Source organism: Oryza glaberrima, chromosome 2 (genome assembly GCF_000147395.1).
Source record: "Oryza glaberrima chromosome 2, OglaRS2, whole genome shotgun sequence".
In the NCBI taxonomy this organism is placed as follows: Eukaryota; Viridiplantae; Streptophyta; class Magnoliopsida; order Poales; family Poaceae; genus Oryza; species Oryza glaberrima.
Window position 1 is genome coordinate 836,869 of NC_068327.1, and position 27,728 is coordinate 864,596.

General features: G+C 41.4%; 6 protein-coding genes across 9 annotated transcripts; 2 read left to right on the top strand and 4 right to left on the bottom strand.

Annotated features, from left to right (window-relative positions):
• Nucleotides 1-698: 698 nt before the first annotated feature.
• LOC127761506 (glutamate receptor 3.1) lies at nt 699-5,905 on the top strand. Of its 2 annotated transcripts, none has more exons than XM_052285810.1 (7): nt 699-838; nt 1,938-2,275; nt 2,374-3,722; nt 3,804-4,081; nt 4,418-4,449; nt 4,538-4,944; nt 5,094-5,904. In XM_052285810.1, exons 2-7 carry the CDS (start codon nt 2,011-2,013, stop codon nt 5,595-5,597), a joined length of 2,835 nt encoding a protein of 944 aa, XP_052141770.1. In that variant the 5' UTR covers nt 699-838; nt 1,938-2,010; the 3' UTR covers nt 5,598-5,904. The 2 variants fall into 2 exon arrangements, with proteins under 2 accessions (XP_052141770.1, XP_052141771.1); XM_052285811.1 differs by lacking the exon at nt 699-838 and adding an exon at nt 857-1,604 and having other exon boundaries at nt 5,094-5,905.
• Nucleotides 5,906-6,395: 490 nt separating this feature from the next.
• Nucleotides 6,396-8,189, top strand: LOC127761509 (peptidyl-prolyl cis-trans isomerase FKBP18, chloroplastic). The gene is made up of 7 exons (XM_052285815.1): nt 6,396-6,722; nt 7,037-7,107; nt 7,190-7,276; nt 7,369-7,518; nt 7,637-7,696; nt 7,801-7,900; nt 7,984-8,189. Exons 1-6 carry the CDS (start codon nt 6,425-6,427, stop codon nt 7,861-7,863), a joined length of 729 nt encoding a protein of 242 aa, XP_052141775.1. The 5' UTR covers nt 6,396-6,424; the 3' UTR covers nt 7,864-7,900; nt 7,984-8,189.
• LOC127761507 (UTP--glucose-1-phosphate uridylyltransferase-like) lies at nt 6,903-11,845 on the bottom strand. Of its 2 annotated transcripts, XR_008015259.1 has the most exons (21): nt 11,710-11,845; nt 11,556-11,603; nt 11,254-11,436; nt 11,077-11,137; nt 10,902-10,979; nt 10,772-10,822; nt 10,618-10,691; nt 10,453-10,525; nt 10,300-10,357; nt 10,141-10,187; nt 9,998-10,063; nt 9,797-9,829; nt 9,642-9,694; nt 9,483-9,558; nt 9,349-9,405; nt 9,185-9,268; nt 9,016-9,114; nt 8,815-8,919; nt 8,524-8,595; nt 8,095-8,246; nt 6,903-7,849 (listed from the first exon to the last, which is right to left on the bottom strand). XR_008015259.1 is itself a non-coding variant. In XM_052285812.1 (20 exons), the coding sequence occupies exons 1-20, from the start codon at nt 11,766-11,768 to the stop codon at nt 8,220-8,222; spliced, it is 1,404 nt and encodes a 467-aa protein (XP_052141772.1). In that variant the 5' UTR covers nt 11,769-11,845; the 3' UTR covers nt 7,987-8,219. The 2 variants fall into 2 exon arrangements, 1 of the variants encoding a protein (XP_052141772.1); XM_052285812.1 differs by lacking the exon at nt 6,903-7,849 and having other exon boundaries at nt 7,987-8,246.
• An 80-nt stretch (nt 11,846-11,925) lies between these two features.
• LOC127761508 (autophagy protein 5) lies at nt 11,926-15,250 on the bottom strand. 2 transcript variants are annotated; one of them, XM_052285814.1, is made up of 8 exons: nt 15,034-15,250; nt 14,342-14,466; nt 14,161-14,227; nt 13,980-14,069; nt 13,800-13,887; nt 13,521-13,619; nt 13,129-13,260; nt 11,926-12,736 (listed from the first exon to the last, which is right to left on the bottom strand). In XM_052285814.1, exons 1-8 carry the CDS (start codon nt 15,166-15,168, stop codon nt 12,369-12,371), a joined length of 1,104 nt encoding a protein of 367 aa, XP_052141774.1. In that variant the 5' UTR covers nt 15,169-15,250; the 3' UTR covers nt 11,926-12,368. The 2 variants fall into 2 exon arrangements, with proteins under 2 accessions (XP_052141774.1, XP_052141773.1); XM_052285813.1 differs by having other exon boundaries at nt 13,482-13,619; nt 15,034-15,249.
• A 350-nt stretch (nt 15,251-15,600) lies between these two features.
• LOC127761254 (protein trichome birefringence-like 12) lies at nt 15,601-19,388 on the bottom strand. Its single transcript, XM_052285520.1, has 4 exons — nt 18,720-19,388; nt 16,938-17,078; nt 16,252-16,501; nt 15,601-16,163 (listed from the first exon to the last, which is right to left on the bottom strand). The coding sequence occupies exons 1-4, from the start codon at nt 19,244-19,246 to the stop codon at nt 15,876-15,878; spliced, it is 1,206 nt and encodes a 401-aa protein (XP_052141480.1). The 5' UTR covers nt 19,247-19,388; the 3' UTR covers nt 15,601-15,875.
• Nucleotides 19,389-19,921: 533 nt separating this feature from the next.
• On the bottom strand, nt 19,922-22,860 carry LOC127761237 (pentatricopeptide repeat-containing protein At2g01860). Its single transcript, XM_052285501.1, has 2 exons — nt 22,602-22,860; nt 19,922-21,544 (listed from the first exon to the last, which is right to left on the bottom strand). The coding sequence occupies exon 2, from the start codon at nt 21,537-21,539 to the stop codon at nt 20,079-20,081; it is 1,461 nt and encodes a 486-aa protein (XP_052141461.1). The 5' UTR covers nt 21,540-21,544; nt 22,602-22,860; the 3' UTR covers nt 19,922-20,078.
• Nucleotides 22,861-27,728: the final 4,868 nt, after the last annotated feature.

Below are 27,728 nucleotides of genomic sequence, written 5' to 3' on the forward strand. Positions count from 1 at the left end.
CAGGTTGTCTTTAGAGTCGAGTTTTTAATAGTTATTCCCTCCGTTTTATAATGTAAGACTTTCTAGCATTGCTCACATACATATATATGTTAATGAATCTAAACACATACATATGTCTAGATTCATTAACATCTAAATGAATGTGGGTAATGCTAGAAAGTTTTACATTGTAAAACAGAGGGAGTAATATTTAATTAGTCACGCATTAATTATAAAAGCTTCTCAGATAAGATAGGCAGTTAATTATCTGAAACACTCCTTCAAGCGGGCCATCTGACTACACATATGTGCACAAAGAGGAATCCAATTCTTCATCACAAGTTTTTACCAAATGCCATTTATAGTAATTATGAATTTAGAAATACTAGGAGATGGTATATACCATCAAAACATTATAAGTATGATACCTAAAATATCAGGCCTGATACCGAAGTACATTGGACATGATACACAAGTAATAACAGACAAACTGTTCCAATTTTGCTATGAAGAATGGGGGCTCATGGATGATGTGGCAGATCATGTCCTCTTTTCACAGGGTTCTTCACTTCTTCCTGGCCAGGGAAGCATTTGTTCCTATCAAAAACTAAAAAAAAAGGAAGCATTTGCTATCATGGGTCCCACCAGCCATGTACCACATCTTCCTCCTCTGTCCCATCCCCTCTCTATAATACCCAAGCACCAGAAAATGTGTTGAAAATGAGCTTCGCGAAAGCTCACGCGGTCTTCTTCAGAGAGAGGGGTCCCTACTCCGTGTCGAGCTGAGCAGCAGCAGCAGCAGCAGCCCGCGAGCCCAAAGATTTCCTCTTTCGTGGGGGAGACACGCCAAATCCAATCCGTAAGTTGATTTTCTCTCTCTCAGATTGATGGATGCTACCGCTTAGCAAAGAATGTCGCATCTTTGTACCGTTTCTCGTTCTTGGCTCCGAATCTCATCTTTTTCCTCCTGCCAATGCGTACGCATTCGTGTTTTTTTCTTGGGCTAGTTCCCCTCCCCTACTGGTTGTTGATTGATCCTAAGTAATAATGGTTCCTGACATTCTTGGGGATATGTCCATGCGTTGAGTTCTTGTAGGTTCAATCCGTTCATTTTTCAGTGGTAGATAACAAGCACAAAACACATGAAAGGTTGAGTTTTTTTTTCCTGTTTAGGTCGTTTGGTTACTTGCCATTCCAGACTTCCAGTCACTGTTTCCTGCAGGTCTGAAAGTCTCAGGGGAGCATTGTGCAGTAGTATGTTTTTTTTTAAGGAAAATGCAGTAGTATGTTTGTTTTGTTTGTTTATTGATGTCTGATTGACACAGGGGATAGAATAAATACTTCCATGGGTTCTTATGCCTAGTGCAATGGAAGGATTAGCACTGCAACTTTTGTTCTTTTCACAGACAAAGTGTATGGAATATGTGGAGTCCACAACTCCACATTGCTTCTTGGTTTGTTGTGCAGAGTCCGTATGAACAAAGCTGGCACCGAATCACGCTTGCCCAATGAAACTCGGATGTGCCTTACCTTTCTTTTAGCCTGATGCTCATCACTGTTGTGATTTGTTCTGGGATCGCCCTTCTGTGAAGAAATCGGATAGCTCGCATCAGTCATTACATTGTGTAAGCAATAGCATACCAGAAATGAGTGTTTCCATAATTCGATTCGTCATGTATCGAGTTTAATCATCTGCATTTGTTATGTCACGTTGTTTTTCTTGCAATATATGGGATGAATCTGTCGATTTTGTTCTCATAATTACTTCCTTCACATTGGCATCTGTTTTGTCACTTTGGTGTGTTCCTTTTCTTTGTTACTTTTTTCCTTTCAACTTTTGTACTGAAGATTCAAATGTTGATAGAAATTTACATGGGGTATGCTAGTTTCGGAAGAAAAAAAAATGATTTACGCGTTGTTATCTCAATGACAAATACTCTCTATCTTCTTTGTGGCAGGAGTTCTCCAACTCATCAATAATCTGCAAGATGTGAATAAGTCTCAAGTAGACTTTGCACCATTTGACACACAATGAAGATAGGTCTGCTCATGTTGCTTGTTCTCTTCCTGGTCATGTCCCCTGATGGGATCCGCAGGAGCTTAGCCGCGAGGCCTTCTATTGTGAATATTGGGGCCATTCTTCGATTTAACTCCACCATTGGAGGTGTTTCGATGATTGCTATCCAGGCAGCCTTGGAGGATATTAATTCTGATTCAACAATTCTAAATGGAACAACTTTAAAAGTTGACATGAGGGATACAAATTGTGATGATGGTTTCCTTGGGATGGTTGAAGGTAGGCTAGCTGTTACACTCCTTTCATTTTGTTTGCATTGTTAAATAGAATGTGCTTTGTGTTGTGGAGTTCTGATGATACTACATTCTTTGTATCAGCTTTGCAGTTCATGGAGACTGATGTGATTGCAATTATTGGCCCACAGTGCTCAACAATTGCACATATCGTTTCATATGTAGCAAATGAGCTCCGAGTCCCTCTTATGTCCTTTGCATCTGATGCAACTTTGTCATCAATTCAGTTCCCATTCTTTGTTCGAACTGCTCCCAGTGATCTCTATCAAATGGATGCTGTAGCTGCAATAGTTGACTACTACCGTTGGAAGATAGTGACTGCTATATATATTGATGATGATTATGGCCGAAATGGAATAGCCACATTGGATGATGCACTTACTCAAAGGCGCTGCAAAATCTCCTACAAGATTGCATTTCCTGCAAATGCTAGAAAGAGCGACCTCATAAATTTATTGGTCAGCGTTAGTTATATGGAGTCTCGTGTTATCATCCTCCATACTGGTGCTGGACCTGGACTCAAGATTTTCTCTCTGGCGAACCAACTAAGCATGATGGGCAATGGCTATGTATGGATTGCAACTGATTGGCTTTCTGCTTATCTCGATGCTAATTCATCGGTTCCTGCTGAGACTATGTATGGCATGCAAGGAGTTCTCACTTTACGCCCACACATTCCTGAATCAAAGATGAAGAGTAATTTGATCTCCAAGTGGAGCAGGTTAAGCAAGAAGTACAGTTATAGTTATCTCCGCACAAGTTCATATGCTTTTTATGTTTATGATAGTGTATGGGCAGTAGCTCGGGCTTTGGATGCTTTCTTTGATGATGGTGGGAAGATTTCCTTTTCAAATGATTCAAGGCTGCGTGATGAAACTGGAGGTACTCTTCACCTTGAAGCAATGAGTATTTTTGATATGGGAAATAACTTGTTGGAGAAGATTAGAAAGGCAAACTTCACTGGGGTGTCTGGGCAAGTGCAATTTGATGCTACTGGTGACCTCATTCATCCTGCTTATGATGTCATAAATATAATTGGAAATGGCATGCGGACAGTTGGCTATTGGTCAAATTATTCTAGCTTGCTGTCGACTGTCCTTCCGGAGGTTCTCTATTCAGAGCCTCCTAACAATTCTCTAGCTAATCAACATCTATATGATGTTATTTGGCCTGGGCAGACTGCACAAACGCCTCGAGGCTGGGTTTTTCCTTCTAATGCGAAGGAGTTGAAAATTGGTGTCCCCAACAGATTTAGCTTCAGAGAATTTGTCACAAAAGATAATGTTACTGGATCAATGAAGGGCTATTGCATTGATGTCTTTACTCAGGCATTGGCTTTGCTTCCTTATCCTGTTACATACAAGTTTATACCATTTGGGAGTGGTAATGAAAATCCACATTATGACAAACTCGTACAAATGGTTGAGGATAACGTAAGTATGGACAAGTGATGCTTTTCTTCTTCTGCACTTTCTATCACAGGTGATATTGATCAGAATTTTCCTATCCTGCAGGAGTTTGACGCAGCAATAGGGGATATTGCAATTACAATGAGCAGGACTGTAACTACTGATTTCACCCAGCCCTTCATTGAATCTGGCTTGGTTATCTTGGCTCCAGTTAAAAAACATATTGTTAATTCCTGGGCATTCTTGCAGCCATTCACTCTTCAGATGTGGTGTGTTACTGGATTATTCTTTCTTGTTGTGGGTGCAGTTGTTTGGGTTCTTGAACATCGAATAAATGACGAATTCCGTGGCTCACCGCGAGAACAAATAATTACTATTTTCTGGTATGGAGCTCATTTGAACATTTTGTATCATCTGCCCACTTGTCAATCAATCTACAGATATTAAGATACAAAAAAACCTTTTTCTGCAATACATTGCACATAGCTAGCACCTTAAAAATCCTGTTTCTATATTTCTACACAGCCAAGTCCTCCAATTTGCATGTGTAAATGAGGTATTGATGAGCAATGCACCTAAACCTTGTTTTACGTATTCTCTGCATATGCAGAATCTATTGCATATGATAGTATGATGCATTACTTGCACATTGCTTGCTTGATGGTGTGCATCTTTGCTACCAAATTTGTGACCTTAATCTCAATTTTTATATTCTACAGGTTCAGCTTTTCAACCTTGTTTTTTGCACACAGTGAGTAAACCAACCTTCTATTATATGTTTTTTGGGGCAAAAGTAATATTTCAGTCTGACACATTGCTTTCATCTCTATCTGCTCCAGGAGAAAATACCATGAGTACCTTAGGACGTGGTGTCTTGATCATATGGCTATTTGTTGTTTTAATCATTCAATCCAGCTATACTGCAAGTCTTACTTCCATCCTGACTGTTCAACAACTCGATACTTCTATAAGAGGAATTGATGACCTGAAAAATAGTGATGATCCTATTGGTTTCCAAGTTGGTTCTTTTGCAGAAGAATACATGGTCAGGGAGCTGAACATCTCACGGTCGAGGCTGAGAGCTCTTGGTTCTCCAGAAGAATACGCTGAAGCGCTTAAGCATGGCCCTAAGAGAGGAGGTGTCATGGCCATTGTAGATGAGCGCCCCTACGTTGAACTGTTTTTGTCAACTTATTGCAAGATTGCAGTTGCTGGTTCGGATTTCACCAGCAGAGGATGGGGCTTTGTAAGTACATTTAAACTTGATTTTCTTTAACATGGATTAGAAAAACAAAGAGAAAACAACTAGACACAAAATATAACAACTTAGCTTATGAAGTACTACTTGTTTCTCATCATTAAAACATAGTGCTTAATAAAGTTCACTCTTATCAGGCATTTCCAAGAGACTCCCCTTTGCAAATTGACCTATCGACTGCGATCCTGTCACTGTCGGAGAACGGGGAACTGCAGAGGATCCATGACAAATGGCTCAAGACTAGCGAGTGCTCAGCCGACAACACCGAGTTTGTCGACTCGGACCAGCTCCGCCTTGAGAGCTTCTGGGGCCTGTTCCTCATTTGTGGTATCGCATGTGTCATCGCGCTGCTCATCTACTTTTTCACCACCGTACGCAAATTCCTCAGGCATGAACCTCCAGAAGATCCAACACCTCGTCCAGGCGGATCAACAACTCTTCCAGACGAACGAACACCCCCAAAGAATGGACGAGAGAAATGCAACTGCAGAAATTTCATCTCATTTCTTGATCACAAGGAGCCACCAAAGAAGAAGCGGTCCTTGAGTTTGACGCCGACAACGCCATTGAGCAACTTTACTGCCCTTGAAATAGAAGGACCTGTGAGGACAGTCAGGAATGGTAGTGTCGTTGACATATAGAACTAGTGTGTGTAAAAAGCTGAGATGTTATATATTTTGGATCTGAGATATGCCATCTTTCGGTCAATCTCCTCAATTTTAGTTGAGAGAAAATAGAATCAGAGGCTGCATAAGATGCTATCTGTAGATTTCAAGCAAATCCGGTGATGGAAAAAATTCATTTGAGGCCAGTTTGGCAACTGAAAAACTGTATAGAAAGCTATTCTTGTCCTTGATGGTATTTTGAATGGAGGAAATATATACGTCTGTTTGATTAATTTTTTCATGAACTTTCTCTTGTCATGCTTGATGTGTACCTTGTCCCTGAATCTATGTGAGCAGTCAAGTCTTCAACTTTTCTGTCTAAACCATATGAAATCGCAGGTGTCTCGATTTTGAAATGCTAAAGGAATCTGTTGTGCACTTGTGATTGCTTGAGGTGTACTGCACATAAGAGAACTATAAAGCACTGGATGCAGAAGTCCTTTGCTGCTGGGAAAAGCTCCCATTTTTTTGAACTGAATTTGCAGGCTATATGTTTCAAAAAAGAAAAAAAAAAGGAATTTGCAGGCTCATAATACATAATCCATTCTAGTTAAATGTATCAGAATAAAACAGGTCACTAACAAGTTTTGTAGTTGCAACTTAGCACTTATTATTAGTTTGAGTAATTAGCTGCAATACATTATGACATATAAGAAAATCAAGTTAACAACGAAATAATAACAATTGGAAAAATATAAAAAAAAGGGGGGAGATGGCTTTTTATTTTTTTTTTGAAAGGAAATGGAATAGTCTGAATTTCTGAATTATTCTAGGTAGACAGGTAGCATCTTTATGGATATGATATGCGCGCCATTTCGGCTCTTCTCCTCCGTCCCCTTCCTCCGCTGGATTCCTCCATGGCTTCCTCTTCCCTCCCTTCTAGAACCTTCTACCGCCACTCGCTTCCCTCCTCCGCACCTCCACCTCCTTCGAGAGGGGCCTGCGCCGCCGCATGCTGCTGCCTCCGCGCGGCCGTCTCCCGGCGGCGGGCAGCCGCGCAGCTGCTCTCCGCCGCCGGATTCTTGATCGCCGTCTCGCCGCCTTCGCTAGCCGCGCGGAGGGGCCGCATGGTCGTGTCGCTGGAGGACTACGTCACTTCACGTACGCTCTTGGTTTTTTTTTGGTTTCTGATTTTGCCATCAGATTTGGGATAAAGCGTGTATTTCTTGTCAAGAACAAAAGAGAAGGAAGAAAAAGGCAGTAACCACATCTAACTTGTGCTGCAAAAGAATCTTGGATATCCAAGAAATTTCAGCTTTTCTAGATAATCTGGTGGCATGATTTTATACTGTAAATGCAGCGTGCTTTTAGATCAATAGCATTCCTGAATTCTCACTGTAAACATCAATAACATCTGAATTTAGTTTTTTTTTTTTCCCGAGTGGTTTGGTTGATTTCAAAATGTTTGGGCACAGCTGATGGCCTGAAGTACTATGATCTTGTTGAAGGGAAGGGTCCAACTGCTGAAAAGGGCTCAACTGTGCAGGTAATTTCTCCCACCTGCACACAATTCCCCATTCTTTCATTCCTAACTGAAGTGAAACTAATGGCTATATTCTCTTCTCAAGGTCCATTTTGATTGCATATACCGTGGCATCACCGCTGTGTCAAGCCGCGAAGCCAAACTACTGGCAGGGAACCGGAGTATTGCGCAGGTTATGAGGCAAATCACTCCTGAAGTTTGAATGCTAGTACTTTTGCTCTAGGACAATAAGAACTAACATGTCTGCATCTCTTCTTCTAGTAGCCTTATGAGTTCAGTGTCGGATCGCTGCCCGGGAAAGAGCGAAAGCGGGAATTTGTAGACAGTGCCAATGGGTTATACTCAGCACAGGCGTCACCGAAACCTCCTGCCGCAATGTACACAATAACTGAAGGGATGAAAGTGGGGGGAAAGGTATGTACAAGGCAAATAGCCAAAGGGTTGTACTCAGTGGCAGGCTAAGAATGTAGCCTTTGTATCTCTACTTTATTATTGACTTGGTCATCTGTTGTTCTGTATTCTGGTAATGCAGAGGAGAGTAATTGTCCCTCCAGAGCTCGGATATGGGAAAAAGGGGATGAATGAGATACCGGTAACATTTCAGAATATTGAAACAGTTTCTCATGTAGTTTGATTTAGTATTTAAGCACATCCAGGTACTGAAGTGGTGTAGTTTGAATCCATGCTTGTTTGCAGCCTGATGCTCCTTTTGAACTCGATATAGAGCTTTTGGAAGTTGTCCCTCCTGCAGAGAAATGACCATTTTTATTTGCAATGGATGGGGAACTTTGATGAGGTATTAATAGGAAGTTTCACAGGTTTTAGTGACAAATGTTAATGGAATTATAACATTTTGTTTTCTTGCTGATTGTTGAACAGATATGTAACCAAATATGTTCATATGATATTTTGCCGGGACATGACTTGTTTGCCCACTCACAAGGAGAAAATAGAACAAGAAGCAAAGTCAAGTAGGTAAAAGACATGTACTAATTTTGTTATTCCTTATGCCGAAGCTATATTGGATCAAAAATATTCTCCACAATGTCGTGGAGCTTGATTGATTATATGGAATGGTGATATGATCTCTCTTTGTGAACCCTGCATCCTTTCGCTCAAAGGTCCTCGGGGCCATTGATATCCTGAAATGAGAGAATACATTTTGTTTGAGATATATGTTTATATTTCAAATAAAATAGTGTTTCAGTGGATGAATAGAATGCTAAAATTTAGCTCCTCATGTAAGATTGTATTGCTGTGAATTATCTACAAATTATGCTGACTGATAAATAGTTATATGTTTTTCTATGGCCATCCCAGATAAACAGTTATATGTGCCAAAGTTAGATCATACGATATTTGTTTTTAAACTGCAAATTTCTACATCAATGATATTGTGCTTCTTGGGAGAAAAAGTACCTTGTTCTCGATCACTGCTCCATCTGGGATTTCCAGTTTGACACCAGGTTGGGCTGTGATGGTCACCTTGCCCTATAAAAGATAAAGAGAAAAATATGATTTCATTGTTTAAACACTGATCAATGAGAAGTGAAGCTGTACTCTGAATTAAGATTGTGTAAACACAGCATATAAAAGGTTGCATACAGATATGCAGTATTTCAAAAATACATGAAAAATAGTCCAAATATTTTCTGTAAGAACTATAACTACAAGAAAGACTATAATTTTAAGCAACTTTGGCAAAAGTACCTTCAATGTGATGCTAGAGCCAAACCAAACATCACCGGAAACCTTCAAGGTGTCAAGCTCAACAATGCTGGGGATTGACTTGAAGCGACCAAGGAAACACCCGACCTGCCATTACGCGAAGAAGGATCAGTTAATTTCATTTGAACTCATGAACTAAATTAAAGCTTTTGCATGAGGAAATAATGTTGGAAGGAACTATACCTTCTTGAACTCTGGACCCAGTTCAATTGAGGGATTCGATGGGTTTGTTCTGGCCGGGTTGCGTGTAACAAAGCCATCAACCAAGGTATATAGATCAGACTGCAAGGGTGAAACAGTTAAGTTAGAATGAGTGTTACCCTAAAAAGTTTACTCAGAGTGTCATACAGACCTGTACTAGCTGCAAATCTGATGTTGCCTTCACTGGTAGGAACCGGGACCTTGGAACATTGATACCAATTGCGTGATCAAAGAACTGGTACACAAAAATATGACTTATCATCTTTGTATGTTAGGAAAAAGAATGATGATGGTTATGTAGTAATTTGTTAGTACCCTGATTGCTGCACCAGCTGCTGTTTCCAACTGAAGAACTTTAACTCCATCCACTTCCTGAAATTTTATGTTGCACATGTCAGTTGTTTGTTTAATTCTTCTCAAATCATTGGACAGTAATAGTGCATTGTTACCTTAGGGTTTGGAATGATCTCCATCTTTAGTGCATCAGCCTCAACAAGGCGCTTGATAGCCTTCAAGTTCACCCATCTACCAAAACCGGCAGCAACATTAGATAACATTGGGACAATCTCATCTAAAATGGAATAAAGACTATATATGAATCCACTTACAGATTGTTCGTGTTGAAGATCTTGAATTTCTCGATGGATTTGAATTCATTCACCTATGTTTCATAAAAGTGTGAAAGCAACCTCAGATAAGTTCTATAATATATTTAGTCTAATTTGATGTCACAACTTAATTACATTAATATTTTATTACTTACATGTGCATCAGGAACTTGTGCAATCTCCAGGAGCTGGAAAGCAAAAATATTATCGTCACCAAAACAGCAGTTACATAATGGTTGAAAATTATCCTCCAAAGAAACTCAAGTCTAGCACAGCAACTTGTTTATATGTTCAGTACTCCAAGTAATTAAATTGCATCATTGCGGTTGGTAAAACAAGGAAGAACCAAAGTTTACCTGAACCTTGTCTTCATATGAGATCAGTGTGCCACCTTTAACATCAGCCAGAGTTTTCGGGGTAACCTAAAAATGGATTTTAAAACTTACTAACCAACTATATGTATAGTATCTTACTCATTCGATACCACGCAATCACATACCTCCATGCAATATTCATTCTGTTTGTGGATCAAATGGTTCAGTATCTCTGTTCAATAGTTAAGTACATTCCCAAAAAGCTCTCCTTTCTTAACCAGAAAGTCTGTAAAGCTAATATGGTGAATTAATGGAATAACTAAGAACTATATATATAAGGATACTCATGTCCACTATAGCACCCAAGTTATCTGAGTTTGCAATGAACACATACTCCTTTCCCTGCAATAGGATAAAAAGGGTGATATTACATGCATGCATGAAAACTTTGTATGAAATGTGGGAGCTGATAGTATTCCTAGATGACAATCACAAACCTGTGAAAGTAACAAATCAAGCTTGCCACTGTTCATCAGGGATGGGAAGATATCACCATGGCCAGGAGGGTACCTGAAAAAATGTGTAATGCAAAGGTTGTAAAAAATTCAAATTATTCGCCTAGTTCATCTTGCTGATGTAGCGATCTATGAAGAATGGCTTACCAGCCATCCTTGCAGGTCTTCCCCTTGGAAGGCCATGGCAAGAACTCATCGGCTACCACACGAGGATACTGGCTCTGCATTGGATCAAATTTGTTTTTGGTGTCAGTAGCATTTTGTAAAACTTGGCGAAAACAAGGAAATTCAGCAGACATGCCTGATTGAAAGTATGTACTTCAATGTTCGAATTGGTGTATTTCTCAACAATCTGCAGGAAAAGCGTGCCGGTTAGTACTCTGAAATTTGTTCAGTCAGAAAAGGTTTTGTCAGGTAAGAAGAGAAATTGCCTTCAAGGTGTCTTCATGGGTGTTGAATGAGTTCATCAGAAGCAGTGGGACATTGCTGCCATACTTCTTGTTGAGGGACTGCAAAAGAAAGCCATGTCACCGAATGCCATAATGCAGTTTGCAGCAAGATGAATCAACAATGGATGAATCTTGCATGAAGTTTTTAGGAACCCACCTCGATCTGGATCACAATCAAGTCGAGGAATGTGAATCCGTTGCGCACTTCGATGACCGATCTGCGACGCCATGAGCAACATTAATTCTATGTTACATTGACATGATGATGATGATGAACAATGTCTTCCTAATAATGTCCAAATTGAGAAGAGATTGATGAGAAGAAAACACATACTTTGGTCCGGTGCATCCCATGGTGGTGCCGAGGCCGCCGTTGAGCTTGAGCACGGCGAGCTTGTTGAGCAGCTTCTTGGTCTCCTCCAAGTCCTCCGGCGGCGCCTCCAGGGTGTCGTACGGCACCACCACCTCGTCCGTCGGCGTGTGGATCTTTGCCCATTCCACATGCTCCTCCTCGCCACTTTTTTTTTCATTAGTTTTGGATCATATCGATTCAGTAATCAGTTCATCGTCAGATGCATCCAGTTAAGTAGCAGCTTGATCAGAAATGGTCATCCATGGAGGATAGGATGTGTTTACCTGAGGTAGCGGGCGACGAGGCTGATGAACCCGGACTTCTCGCTGTCACTGCACGCATGCAATGATTTGATTCAAAACCCAAAATCGATCAGCAGATCAAACTTGAGCGATCAGATGAGGAATTAATTCAGAATTAAGAGACTAATATAATTACCTGGTCTGCGAGAGGCCGGCGACGGCTTCACGCAGCTTGGCGAGCTTCTCGTCCGCCATTTTTGTGTTCTTGCCGCTGCTTCACGCTGATCTGATGAGACAGATGAATCGGATCGGATCGGAGAAAGCTCGATCTTGTTGGTTTTTATAAATAAACGAGAGGAAACGAGAGGAGAGCCCGCATCGCATGAAGAGGAAACGAAAGCAATGGCGGACAATGCGCGCGACGCGGCGAAAACGCGGGAGCACCCAACGTTTTTACACTTTCCTCTTTTGTTTGTTACCTTCCATTTCCCTCCTCTTTTTTTTTTTTTTTTTGGACACAGGTTTCCCGGGCTTTTCTTAGAGTTATTTATTTATTATTACCGCTATTTTTAACGAGGTATATGCTTTTGTGGTGAAGCAGCACTTCTCTTCTGTTCAAGCATATCAACATTTTTCAGAATTTTCTTCATTTCAAAACATTGAGCATTCATTCATTCATTCATTCATCATCTAATTCCAATCCAATATCTTACACCAATTGATCAGCACGTCAAAACGTATTAAGATTTCAGCATCTGTACAAAGAATTAATATTAATGTCTAGGAGTCATCCAAGATGAGAACCAAGACCAGATTTTTCCTGGAATGCGCTCTCCCTATTGTGTTTCTAACATTTCATCTACCATTCTTAGGCTCTCGTTTTCTTGTACCGACATACACACAAATATGGAGGTAGCATTCAGGGTTCTTCAGGTTGTTGGCAACCCAAAGGAAAGGTATGTCCATGTCGACCTCAATGCCTTGCACCCTTACTAGCTTCACTATTTTACCCTTGTTGGCCACATTTGCCTCTTGCGGGCTCGACGAAGCAGACGACTCTAACTTCTCACAACTTCTTGGGGTGACATCAGAATCATCATTAGGGGCTGAATCTGGTGCCTGAGGAGCAGTTTCGGAATCGTCGGGTATACGTGATGCCTTCGAGCTGAAGAACTCAGGTAGCAAAGTTTTCAACGCATGTTCCAGGGTGATGTAGCTTCTACCTGCACCAAAGAAATGTATCAGGAAAGCACTGCTGATACTGCACCGTAAAACATTCTGAATCATAGCACCACAATATCAAGCATAATGGTGTAAGCATTATTTTTTGGGGGATAACCACAACCCTTTAGTGAAACCAAATATTTCATAGCATCTGGATCTCTATCCCTACACTACACGTTTCACAGGAATGAGGGGAAATGAAATGTACAACAATAGGGCACTACTACTGTCTCGAAATTATAAAAGAGCGCCACTACTTCCAGGTTGGTGAACGAACCCTTTGAAGCATGCAAAAACCGTATGCAAACCACTCATGAAGGACAAGTAAAAGCTTGACCAAATTTGTTCTAATGTCATCCAAAAGATAAATGTTAATTACAATGCTACATACCTTCCTCCCTCCGTACTTCGAATGGTCGGTTAATATAGGATATGCTTTCCCAATCACCAACAGGTAGTGCATCTTCTAAATCATAAATGTCTTCTTGAACACTGCGCACATATAATCGAACAGGAACCCTGCCTAATCAGAGAATAACTGATAAGAGCCAGGATGGTAGATGGTAGATGATTCATTGTAACATGTTGAAATCACTTATTATGTGGCTACAAGCACACCAGAAAATTTAAGAATGTGAAAACTATGCACCAACTAGCTACTGTATAAAAAACTTGTGCATATAGAGTGTATGAGAATGCTCAACTAATAGTAAAGGTAGACATATTCAATGCAGAAAAGCATACATGGTTTGCCAGATCCAGGGGATTCAGGCTCATCCGAACCTTGTTGACCCTCTACTGACGAAGTTCGTACTAAGCAATCCTCTTCGAATGGTCCAAGCTTAAGCCTAGTGGAGATATTCGTATACCCATCTAAGTTACCTAATATCAAAATAACACAATTCTGGTTAAATGATGAAGATACAGTATTCAGAGAATGCACCATACTCAAATAGTAGGTAATATTAGTCAGAGTGCTTGATATGTAATTTACAAACAGCCATTTCATAATGAACTTATTAAGCATGGCTAGTATTGAAGTGTTCTTTCTGAAGAGCACACCTTTCATTACTGATTGCCACAAAGCACCTTGATCAGCCTGAGACATATTCATCACATTCTTATTGTTGCCAGTGATGATGAAGGCAGCCTGCACAAGAAAAAAGATTACTCTCGTGATCACACTCCACTGTCTTGCTGCAGGAACAAAGGATTGGGTAATGGCAGATCTCATAAACAAACCTCTTTCAGGGAATTCATGTAGCTCCACTTTACACTATCTTCGCCATCACAGGGAGTTAAAATTTCAGAAGGATATCCCCTAAAATGAACCTGCAGTTTTATGATAGAAAAGCATCATACAAGTCAAGCAAGAAAATAAACAAATAAATAAATGGAAAAAATTAAACAACTCTAGACTTACTGTTAAATTCCATGGTCGTTCTGGATCTGCACATAGAAGGTCGTAAAGAACTCCAATGGGTATATACCTATAGTGCAAAGGTAAAACGGGGAGTTGGGAATTTGAGAGGGTAGTTTTGAAGATAATGTTACAGCCAATAAATTCATATTCATAAATATTGGTAGGAGATAACATATGTTACCATTTTAAGGGCAGCCCTTTGTATTCAAACCAAACAGTGTCAATACCAGGCGGGAGTGTGCTGCTAAAATGAGCCTTTATAATTGGTACCAACAGTGGAAGATACCCGATTCTTGGCCCCAAAGTCTGTTATTGATGAAACAGAACTCCATAAGTAAAGCCGATAAGGTAGTGAAGTATCATAACATAGTGTAAATTAATTACTACTGTTTCTTAACAAGTGCAGAAAGATCACTCACATAAAGGGAAAGATGAGCAATGAACCCACCTTAACATATATGGTGTGTACAAACTCAAAAGTATAACTTGCATTTGTTGCACTTGGTAAAAACAAGGGAGAACAATGACTATATATCATGCAGCAACTCTTTTCTTTACACATAATATGTGAACAAAACAAGCAAGTCATCAATTCACCAATCAAGTCCACTGGGTCAAAAAAGGCACCCCCTAATATTGTACATAGACCTACAAATTCAGGAATCCTAATTAAAACTGCAATCAACAACCTAAGTGCTAGAACGATTGTAATCCAAACAGGCAGCCAGTAATCCAGAGAATCTGAGTGCTCGGGATCCAACAACAACCCGTGGCAAAGATCCAAGATTTGGATGGGAGACCGCGAATTGAAGTGAAGAGCATAGCCACAGGCCGAGAAGGAGCAGATGATGATGGGAAAGCAGGAGGCTTTACCAGGAAGGGGGGAGGTGGGGGGAGGGTGGTGACGTCGGCGTCGTGGAGGTGGACCTGGAGCGGCACGGCGCCGCCCCAGACCCGCCGCGCCGCCTCCGCCGACCACCCGGCCTCGTCGTCGCGCTGCGCCGCCATTGCCGCCGGAGGAGAGATCTGCCGCCGCCGCCGCCTAATCTTTGATGGTTTTTGCTTGTCGCAGGCAGCAAACGACTCGGATTTGATTCCCCCTTCTTCCTCTCTTCTTCGGCACCGGTGCTGTGGCTGCATCCACCGTCCGATTCTACCTCGAGATTCGTGCCAAATCCGTGTGTAGAAAATCTGATTTCTGATTGAACTCTGTATATATATATATATATATATATATATATATATATATATATATATATGTATATATGTATGTATGTATATGTATATGTATATGTATGTATGTATATGTAATTTGTGTATGGAAAGGATTACAGAACACACACAAGAAAAAAATCCATTTAAAGCATCAGCTCAATCAGGATTAAAACCCAAAAACGTTTCTTTCATAGCTCTAAACTCCAAAGAGAGGAGAGGACTGGAAAGTGTGAAGCTTCACTCTACTGAGCAATTGCAGTTTCATCAACGTCAAGTGTGCAAGTACAAAATTTCTTCAGTAAGTATTTAAGTGTACTTAACAGTTAACACCACCATCTCCTATCTTGGTTTTCCAGAAGAAGAAAAGAATTACAGGCAACAAGAGTAGCTAGCTAGCTTTTCAATGCTCCTGTTCTAGATTCAGCATGCCATTCATCGTGTTTGTTCCCACACAACATTTACAGTGTAGTTGCCACCATGGTCCAAGCTCCAGCATGTCATCAACCATTTGCCTGCTTCAAGTGATGCAAGATCCGAGCAGCCAAGATGTCGACCCAAGTGTCCGGCACGCCAGGAAGGCACCAATGCATGCAGTCCTGCCCCCATACAGCCACCGCGTCCTTCTTTCCGAGCCAGATTGCCGGATGCGCATCGGCACGGAACTCGCTCATGTAGGTCAGGTTGAGCAGCTGGATGTCTGTGCCAATCAGGGCCTCCTGAATCGCCGAATTCACTAGCCTTGCTTCTTTGTTCACTCCTCCAAACCTGGGATCGAACCACAAGTCGAGCTGCACAAGATTTTGTTACAGCCGCGTCATGATTCAGAACTTTAAAATGCATTTCTGGAGCCAAAACAGTTTGAACTCAGAGCATTACCTCGTGTTCTTGTAGAAGCCGGTCAGACACGCAGCTGCCATTGTGATCCCATTCACCTCCATCAAAGTGCCTGGGTGACTGTGTGCGCCACAGCTTCAGCGTTTTACTTGGGACCTCCCTTTCAATGTAAGAGGCCATACTTTTTAGGACTACTTTCAATCCATCGTAGATGCCAAGTGGCGGCTCAATTGGTTTCCCTCCTCGGTAGAAAACAAGGGGGGTCTCTTTTGGGAATTTATCCAGGCCCCACCTGATAAGGGCCAAGCATCAAGCATTATAACAGGAATGGTGCATGCATGGCTCCTAACCAACCTAGGAATATAGCTGGTCATTATCGAAAGAAATTTACAAAGCAAGACGCACAAGCATGATTTTCTTAGAATTTTATGGAGAAGCACACATCTGGGAGATGGTATCCTTGGAGGAAATTTACAATATAAAACAAAAAAAACATTTGAAGGCTGCACAATAAAGGTATGACTAGCCCACCTCCCAAGTGATCTCCAGAATAAAAAGTATGCAATGCTTAGACTAGAGTATCATAAGGAACTCTGAACAATCTCCAACCCTACCTTAACAAAAAGGTAGAGACGAAACTTCCACTCTACTTTGCTAGCAGTAAACAAGATGAATACAACAGCGAAGCATGTAATGCGAACTTAAAGCTAAGGAAACAATTAACTCACCAATGTCCAGTGTTGAAAATGAGCACATCATAGAACCTGGTGACATTTACCCATTCATCAGCAGGAATGTCAACATCCACTCTGTAACTTCCCTTTATTCCATCCTTGTGAAGCTCTTTGGAATTCTCTACAGGCTGCCACCTTCGTATCATTAGTTACCACCAAGTGAGCTTTATGGTTTTATCATATGAAGCAAAGAAAGCACAACTCATGCAGTACAAATGCCAAAATGCCATAGTCTTAAGTTCAACAATTGTAGATTTTTAAGTTCTTGAAGGAAACAGCCAAAACACAAGAAGAAAGGCATCAGAAACTGTCCATACATATCTACCATATGGTTATATAGTTAACAGCACAAAGTAGGATAACATAATAACATATGTTTGAACATTATCAGAACAAATTTTACACAACAAACAGATCATAATGCTTGGGTATTTAAATACGGTAAATTGTAATTTCTTCATCAAGCTGTGTAGTAAAACGAATGGTATTCTCCTGCATATTAACTCACGCTTTTGCATGTATATTTTCCATGAATCTATGAAAGAAAATTAAGCAGTGACACAAGTATTAACCATTCAGTGTTCAGCTAAAAACACCAGAAACAATCACAGTAACCACACCCACAGCAGTGCCAATGCCCATGCAGCATCAATGCACCACACAACTGCTGCTAATATTCACCCTAATTTCTTAGAGAAAACAGAAAAATACACTAGCATTCCATGGCTCCATCTCCATGCACATCAATGATGCCAAAATCAAGTAGTACGTGACATCTAAACGAACAATATGAAACTGATCCATGTTCCAACGAAGAAAACATGAAGTCCATTTTCTTCTGAGAATACATCCAATTCCTAGTATTGCACAGTTGCACACTCATGTGGTGGTGTCGATCAACGAATTACCATTGAAGATCTTCGTGCAATTTCCCTTTTGATATAAAAATTTCATCTCTACCACACCCACATGCATCCATAATAAGCATAAAAAAGGAAAACTGAAATCTCCATTAGCTAGGATGGACTGCAGCATCACATTCTATGGATCTCCCTGCTTACTCACCCACAGTCTTATCTCTAAATCACTATTAGTGCAATGTGGATAATATCATATTTTCAGTCTGGCCTCCTCACCTCAAACCTATTAATCTATGAAAGAAAGATAACCAACATCATAAGTATTGACAATTCAGCATTCAGCAGACAACACCAGACACAATTACAGTATGGCAGTAACCACACCACTGCAGAGTGCAGAACACAGATACTAGCCATGTCAATGATACCAAAATCATGCACAGGACATCCAAACAAACAAGATGGAACTGATCCATATTACAACAAACAAACATATGTGATATCCATTTTTCTCCTGAGAATGCATCCATTTCCTAGTATTGCATAGTGGTGTGAAATCACTGAATTACCAAGATCTTCCTGCAATTTCCTTTTTTGGTATGGTATAAAAAAAATCATCTCTATCTCATCCATCCAATTCATAAGCATACAAAGAAAACTGAAATTTCTATAGAGTATAGACTGCATCACATTCAATGGAGAAAATTGCATATCTACCATCACTTATAGTCTTATCTCTAAAACATCACTACTGACGCAATGTGGGTAAATCTCACCTCACCTAGCTACAATTCATCCCGATAAACACATACAAAGATTGCTCATATACACATCCTGTAGTTTAATCTAAAGATGTAATGGCAGTCTCTAAAAAACCCGGAAATTAAAGCAGCAAGATTCAGCAGATAGCACTCACGTGTACTTGGCGAGGAGAACGGCGCGGTGGTACGCGACGACGACGTCATCCCTGGGGAAGTAACCACCGCGCCACGCGCCCCGCCGCTTCCACTTGCGCGCGCCGCCGTCCGCCGACCGGAGCGCGCACAGCAGCGCCACGACCAGGTTCTCCGACAGCGAGTCCCCCACGAGCCCGATCCGCCGCCCCCGGGCCACGGCCAGGAACTCCGCGGCGTCGATCCTCGGGACGACGCCGCAGCGGGCGGGCGCCCAGGAGAGCGCGGCGACGGGTGGGCGGCTGTTGCGGGGGCAGTTCCAGGCGTTGCGGTGGAAGGGGCAGGAGGAGGTGTAGAGCGGTGGCGGCAAGGGCTCCCGGGTGGGGACCCAGCGGCCAGCGGTGGCGTCGGAGGGGGCGGCGCCGCAGGGGAGCGGCTGAGGCTGAGGCTGATGCGGCGGCGGCCGCGGGGGAGGGGGAGAGGGGAAGAGGAGGAAGAGGGTGAGGGTAATGGGAAGGAGGAGGAGTAGAGGGAGGCGGCGGCGCGGCATTTGGGGGAGAGACCCTCTCCCCGGCGATCGATCGCCGGCGGCGAGGCAGGAGAGCGAGATGGATACTGAGTGCGTTTCCACGCGAGGCCACGGCCCTGCCTGCCTTTAGCTTTCAGAGTTTTTTTTTTTTTTTTGGCTTTTTTCAGATTCAGACTTCTTATATTATACTGTACTGTGCAAAGTTTAGATCATGGATTCATGGTATAGATGTTTTCAACATAAGAAATTTCCAAAAATTTGAAGAGAACAACTCATGGATCTGAAGAACTTGTAGCTCTACCACATGAGGACAGTTTCAGGAATCAAAGGACTCTGTTTTCAACATAAGAAATTTCCAAAAGAGATTTGCTCAGGTCCAACAAAAAGTATCTCGAGGTACCGGTACCTCACGGTACCAAATCATTTTCGATCGTTGGATCTAGCTGGGCTGGATATGCATTATTAGATCCAACGATCGGAAACGATTTGGTATCGTGAGGTACTTTTTGTTGGACCGGAGCAAATCTCCTCTGAATATGTTTGGGAAAATTCAGACATTCAGGAATTCAGCTACTCTGTACAGAAACTACAGATACAATCACGACCATGAACCAAAAAATATGCATACCCCTCGGTCTAAAAAAACTCAATTCTAACTACAAACTTCGTAGCTAGATTTTTTTTTGGACAGTGTAGTAGAGGATAACAAGCCAACAACAAAACAAATATATTCATAATGTAATGTTCTGTTACTACAGGTTAAAGGCAATTACGCAGAGCCTAATTTTACAGTTCAATTTCTGTGCAATGTCCATGCTAGTCAGATGCCAACAGCAAGATCAGTTTCTTTCTTTCAGAGCTGAGAATGCTCAACCCCCATCTCCGACAAGCGCGAAAGCAGCCTCCTCTCCAGCTTCACGCCGGCCAACTCCGCCTCCCTGATCAGCCTCCGGCACCTGCCCATCCTCCCCTCCGCCGCGTAGCCTCCGATCAGGCCGCCGTACATGTCGCCGGTCGGGACGAACCCGGCGTCCTTCATCCTCGCCAAGTACCGGACGCCCCTCTCGTGGTCGCGCAACGCCACGCACAGCTTCACCAGCACCCGGTACGCCGGCAGGTCGAGGAGGCCGCCGGCGTGCCGCTCCATCTCCCACGCCAGGGACAGCGCCTCCCGGTGCCGCCCGTCGCGGCACCGGCTGTGGATCACCGCCGTGTACATCACCACCGTGGGCCTCCCGCCGGTGTCCCTGAACCAGCCGAACAGGCTCTCCACGGCGGCGTACCGCCGGAGCTTCACGCACACCTTCATCACGGCCGTGCAGTCCTGCTGCCGAAGGTGCAGCTCCGGCCTCTCGCCGAGCTCATCCAGCAGCGCCGCGGCGAGCCCGTAGCCCTCAGGCGTACGGACGGCCTCCAGCATCAGCTTCACGTGGACGCTCGGGCTCAGTGTCCTCTTGTTGATCGTGGCGAACTCGAGGAGTTTTCGGGCAAGGCCTACTTTACCTGCCCTGATGAACCCACTGACCATGGCTTCAAGAACAGCACGGCTCGCTGAAGGGACGCACTGCTCTAGCGCATCCTCCATCTTCAGCTGGTCGAAGCGTGCCAAGACCTCAATTGTCGAAGCGAGAATCCGGTCGTCGGGGAAGAGTGGCACGACAGTCTGCCTCTGAGCCCAGCAAAGTGTTTGCAATGCCCTCTCTGGGAGCCCCATGTGCCCAAGCTCCCGGATGGTCATTGACAAGGAGCCTTTCCGGAGGAACCGAACCCACCGATCGAGCACAATGGACACGTCAGACTCCGGTGGCAGCGCTGCAATCTCCCGGGCAATCCCGATGAGGACCTCCGGGTTCTTGCACACCTGGTCACTGAATGAAGAGCGTGAAGAAAGTGCAGCCCTTGCTGCCAGCCTGATATGCTGCTTTGGTGCAGGAGCATTGGGCAGTCGTGTCTTGTGAGGCAGTGGCAGCGGGAGAGGTCGCTGCCTCACCGGGTTTGGCGGCTTTGGTGGCTTCTGGCGCATCGGCCGGTCAAAGAGTGCCGAGATGGCATCAAGCTCATCTTTGCTCCACTCTACAGCCTCTTCCTCATCATCGTCCTCATCCTCAGAAGCAGAAGAATTCTCATGGTATGTCTGCTCATTGCGGTCCATTACCTCCAACTCCATGGCAGAACCCCCATTCGATGGCTCTGTGCAAGAAATTCGACTTGTTGATGGGAGATTGCCATCTCTGCAGAGCCACCAAGCTCTGGTCTTCGCCGAGGCCGTGCAAATTCCATACAGTGCAGGGAGCGGCCGGTTAACCAGTGACATGCTTCCTGTTTTAAGATTAGGCAAAATGTTGTTACTTAGAACAATATTGATTCCAGATAGTAGCATGATAAAGCAAAAGGTTGCAAGTCAGCATGTATAATAAGCATAAATATACTACTAGTATGAATTAGAAGTTCATAAGAGCCTCTCTTATGTTCCCATCACAGCCACCTGCACAACTATAGAAGTTTGCCTCAAAAACTAACAGACAACATAAACTACTGGATTTAGCACGAGGGGTGTTTCTAATATGCAAACCAACAGTTAGGTCGCAAAGTAGCGGGAGGATTTTGTTGTCCTTACTATTTGTATTTATAATTACAAAAAAACACTAATTGGTAACTTCCCAAGAACAACTTCCAACTCAGGTTTTCGGCTTAAAAGTTTCCTGAAATCAGGAATTTTCTAAACATGTACTGGACTTTCTTTTTGAGCAATTTCCAAATAAAATTTCAGTGCAAAAACAAATTCAGATTTCAGCTTAGCAAATCAGTGATTCCTACTCAGGATCAGAATTGTTTGACTTCGAAACAGAGAATTTATACTAAAAAAAATTATAGGGCTTTCAAATCAAGCCAGCTTTCCAATGTGAAATTTTTTACTTTTGCCTTGCAGGTTTCGGAAGCTTTGAAATTGCCATCATCCCCACCGGATTGCAAACATGTTTATAAGAGAGGCTCTTTGCTTTCGTTTGAACAGCGTGAAGGGAATTGTTCAGAACGAATTTGAGATGACTCGTTTCAACTGCAGTTGAACCCCAAATTCCAAAATGAAACGCAGAGAACAAAACATGCAATCAAGTTTCATTGGAATTTCGCCAAAAAATACGAATTTTTCTATCCGCACGTTCCCATATCAACTCATGCAGTGTGTAACTTGACAGGTCAAGAATTCCTATGCATACAAATTAGAAGCACTTTGGGCATTCTATTCGCTCAGCAATACGCTTGAGAACAAACAGCACAAATGATGAATTAGAACAGCACTAATGATGGGAAATACACACACAATTAGGGGACCATGGGGGGAATTAGAGATTGCTTGGCAGAGACTGGATTTCACCTGTGCTTTGTCGCCAGATGGTTCTCTTCCCCCGCCCCGGCGAACGGCGCGAGCGAGCGAGCGAGCTCACTGGCTGGTCTAGGTTGCCGCGGCGCCCCGCGATAGCTGCTGCGCTCTCAAAGCTGGCCTCGAACGCCGCGCCACGCCACGCGCAGCCGCGGCAGACTCCAGCGTGGCCTTTCGTCGCGCCGCTCTCAGCAGCCGAGTCGCCGGCGAGACCGCCCACGCGTGTGCGGCGGCGCCGACCTGGATTTCTGGATGAGATACCGTCAGAAAATGCAGAAATACAGTTCAAATCAGGGAGCAAAATGCAAAAAATATCCAGATTGGGCCCACGTGGCGGAATGTCGTGAAATCTATAGTTACGTGATACTCCATCCATTCCAATCCAAAATATAAGACACAAGAAAGAAATAATTAGTATCATCTTATAGTTTGGATCATGCTAATAAATATAATGCATTTATCCAATAGAATTAGAGAACGTGAAAGTGAATGGTTTAAAAATAATAATAATTTAATAGGGAAGATGTCATAGTTAATTGCATACATGCATATATGCCTTATATTATGGAACATCTAAAAAAGTGGTTGTGTCTTATATTATGGAATGGAGGAGTACAATTCATTAAATCTATATTTTGTGATAGTTTGGTCAACATATATATAATTTTGTGAAATTTATAAATAGTAGATGTCCTAAACGCAGAAATAGCTCCCAAATCAGGGACTACTGTATAAAACAACAGAACGGATTTTGGCCCACGTGGTGGAAAGTCCTGGCACGGCCCAAAATATAATCCTATAGACTTGGCCCACTTCTCGCCAAATCGGCCCACTTAGGCTCACTCATTTTTACCCTCTTCTTCCTCCTCGGCACCGACATTATTACTGAGCGTCACTTGTACGCTCCCTTTGCTTGTCGTCCTTCTCGTCTTCGTCTTCTTCTCCAATCGATTTAATTGATTAATTAATTATCAAGCCATTAACTGATCGACGATGACCTGACGATGAAGAAGACGGAAGCTAATTAGGTTATGTTTATATCACGTTAAAATTGAAAGTTTGGTTGAAATTGAAACGATGTGATAAAAAAGTTAAAAGCTTACATGTGTAGGAAAGTTTTGATGTGTAAAAAAAGTTAGAAGTTTGAAAAAAAAAGTTTAAAACTAAACACCGTGTTGAGCTACTAGCTGAAGTAACCAGCCCCAGCAAGGTCACATCAAGATGCATACCTGGTCAAAGTCAAACCAAAGATAGATAGCACAGTACTGCTCCCTTCATTTCGTTTTATATTATAAGTCGTTTGATTTTTTTAATCAAACTTTATTAAATTTGATCATATTTATAGAAAAACTTAGCAACATCTAAAATATTAAATCAGTTTTATTAAATCTAACATTAAATATATTTTGATAATATATTTGTTTTGTGTTAAAAATATTACTATATTTTCTATAAATTTGATCAAACTTAAATAAATTTGACTAAGAAAAAAAATCAAACGCCTTGTAATAATATAAAACGGGAGTAGTAACTAAAACTAATTAATTCCAAAAGGTTAATTAGCACGGTTAATCACCGGATTAATGAAGAAGGAAGATACAGAGGCAGTGACAGTTAGTAGCAATTAATCTCCACTTCAATGCATATACATAATGCACAGACATGTTGACGATTTCCATGGTTTTGACCACTGGTATAAATCCTAACTCCTTGTCGCTGACGAGGTAATTGTTCTGGGATATTAGTTGATACTCCCTCCATCCGGATTTTTTTGCAATGTTTGATCACTCGTCTTATTCAAAATTTTTTAAAATTATTAATTATTTTATTTGTGACTTACTTTATCGTCTTATTCAAAAAATTTTAAAATTATTAATTATTTTATTTGTGACTTACTTTATTATCTACGGTACTTTAAGCACAACTTTTCGTTTTTTACATTTGCAAAAAAAAAAATTGAATAAGACGATTGGTCAAACGTTGCAAGTAAAAACTAAAAATCCCTTATATCATGAGACGGATGGAGTAATTAAGATTAAGCTTGCATAGCCAGTCATCGACACAACATGTGTGACATCTACAAAATACTAGTAATTCAGTACACACAATCATGACTCCCACCAAAAACCTATCCTTACGAGTATTAGGGCAGTCCCAACGCATAGTATACATAAGTAGTGTCTATGGTGCCATGTTAATAAGACATCATAATAAAAACTATACTCCACAACCCATGGTTTCTTAAAGTGGGCCATTAATAAATACATCATCTCTCTTCTATACCAATCATATTTATTCTTCATCTATTATGAAGACACTATTATCTCCTAATGCAAAACTTGATGGTGTCTAGTGCATAGGTTCTCGTCTTAAAGTTGTGTCTTGCATGAGACCCAGTTTCTTCCTCTCTTCACTCTCTCTCTTAATTAATATAGTGCCACATAAGTTAAAAGTCCTACATGGCAATGTAGTTAATGCCATAGACATCATCCTAGGTGGAGGGTTGGGACTGCCATTATACAATTAAAGAACACATTTTCTTTCTTTAATTAAACTTAATCATTTTAGCTCGATCCCAGTATCATCAGTCTGCATGCGTAAGCAGCGTTGCTGACGACATATAAATTAGCTTAGATTAGCTAAGTTGAAACGCAAATGTACCTACCAGTCCACCACTCATCCATCAGGCTGCACCCAATGTCTGAATCAAACAGTACTATTTTTTTTTTCATTTCCAAGTTGCTGGTTGGTTGATTGACTTTGACTGACACGTAAGTGATCGCAATGGGTTTAAGAAATTCAAGCCACTTATCACACGGCAGGACACGTTTCACCACACAAATTCACTCTCTCAAACTCTGAATTAATGAGCTGTATATTCAGATGTAACAGTTTTTCTTTTAACAGCTGGAGCTAGTAATTAACTGCTCTGATAGTCAGCTGATTCACTAGCTGTGCCATTTGTCTTGAGCTTAGCTGGCCTTCTGATCGCCAGATTCTGATTAGTTAGTTTCGAGTACTAATAAATCGATTTGCAGCTAATAAACTGTTACTTCTTGATTGTTTCTGCAGGAGAAAGAACAGGAGACACGTAGCTGCACATGCAGATACGGCGACTAGTTCTTCTTGGATAGTAATCCAAAGGGGGAGTATGTAAAATTAGTTTTGTTCCTGGAATCTTGGCGCATTTCAAATTGAATACAGTTTGAATATTTTAAAACACGAAGTGATTCGGATTGTGATTGATTCCATGCGCAGCTGATGAACCCTAACAGTTCTTAAGCTTGACGGTTTTGTTTAAATTTGTGTACTCCTAGCCCCAATAGAATTAGACTTCAAGCTGTATTCAAACTGGAATGCGCCAAGATATATGATATGAACTCTGTTTGGCTGTTGTGCTTTCTTTTTTAAGATAATGAAAGCTTTATTTAGACTCAGTTAATTACATTAAGATGATACAATCAAACTGAGTCACCCCCGGCCTCTATATAAAATGCACACAACCAAAAGAAAAAAGAAAGAAACAACTAGAACATCTCCCAAACACAAAAGTTTGACATAAACATATATCTTAGTGGCTATCAATCCGTAGACTAAGCCGCCATCCATGCTCCTGGGTAAAAAAAACTCCTGTGCCACCTAGTCCAACTGTCGAGAATCACCGTAATAGTATCCCGCAGTCCCGGTTGGTGGAGGATAGCCCAGGTACGTAGCCACCAGGTAACTAAGGTGATAACCTGCAAAGGAGAAGATATCATCTTGTTATCGAAAATTACTCCATTCCTGCTTAGCCAAATGGACCAACACAGAGTTGTTGCACCCATCAAAAGCAGATTCCTCATTTCTTTGGGGACACATGATAGCCAACTCCCAAACATATGACCAACATTGCGATGAGGTTTCAGATTAGAAGCCAAATGAATTACAGACCACACCAAGCAAGATAAGCGGCACTGAAAGAATAAATGTTGGATAGTTTTATCCTTGTGGCAGAAACAACATGTATTGCTGCCTTTCCAATTTCTCTTACCAAGTTTGTCCTTTCCAATTTCTCTTGGCTGTTGTGCTTTTAACTTTTAATTGTGTTGATCAATTGCCTCACCAACTATATTTTTGTATCTTTATTATTGCCTCCGTTCCTTTTCAATTGATACAGTTGACTGGTATGAAAACCTTTAAATTGTAGTGTTTTAATAAACATCTTTCTAAGTGTTTGTAATTTTTCTAGAAGTCAAGCGGTCAAAGGTCATACATAAATAATACTTCACTCATCTCATATATATACAAGGCACCATCATTTATTTTTTGATATTTCATAATATAAGACGTATATGCAGGTATGCAAGGAAGCACCTACCTCCCATCTTTAATTCACTTTTTAAAACCCTACATTATAAAAAAAAATTGTGGGATACATTATCAAAACATTTAATTCCATTATATGCATGCATTTTATTCGTTAGTCATCCAAATGAAGAGGTGATAATAATTATATTTTTTGTCTTTATGTAAGTGATGCATATTATATTTTAGGATGGAGTGAGTATCTGGTAACAAGAACAGACACGGTATTATTTTTTTCTTAATTAATAATTTTCGGCCGGCAATGTTCAGCCGACGCTGCGAAAATAATTTAAAAATGGGTTACTTCAGTACTCCTACATGTTGTCCGTAGGAGCAGGATTCAAGAGCCACGAAGCTGCACATGAATATACGCCAGATGTGCGTGTGTGTGATTATAAATTTTGTTAATAGGAGTACAGCTTTATTCCTGATATGTTGGCGCATTTCGATTTTAATTAATACAGTTGAAGATTAGGGCTTGTTTGGTTCGATGTCAACTTTTACCCTACTAAGCTTTTAGTAAGTTAAATAGTGGCAAATACATATTTAGTTTGGTACCAAATTTTCATATGATGGTTCAAATTTAATACTGTTAATAATTTGGAGCGTAAAAACTTGTCAGTACAGTCTAAGATTAAAAATTGACTCCAAACCGAATAAACCCATAATATAATTACAGTACAGTCCAAAACTCAACAATCAATTGATTATAGCCTTTTTTTTTTCTAGGTATGGATTTTCTCTCAACAAAACGCGGTCTTTTGATCAAGTAAACAT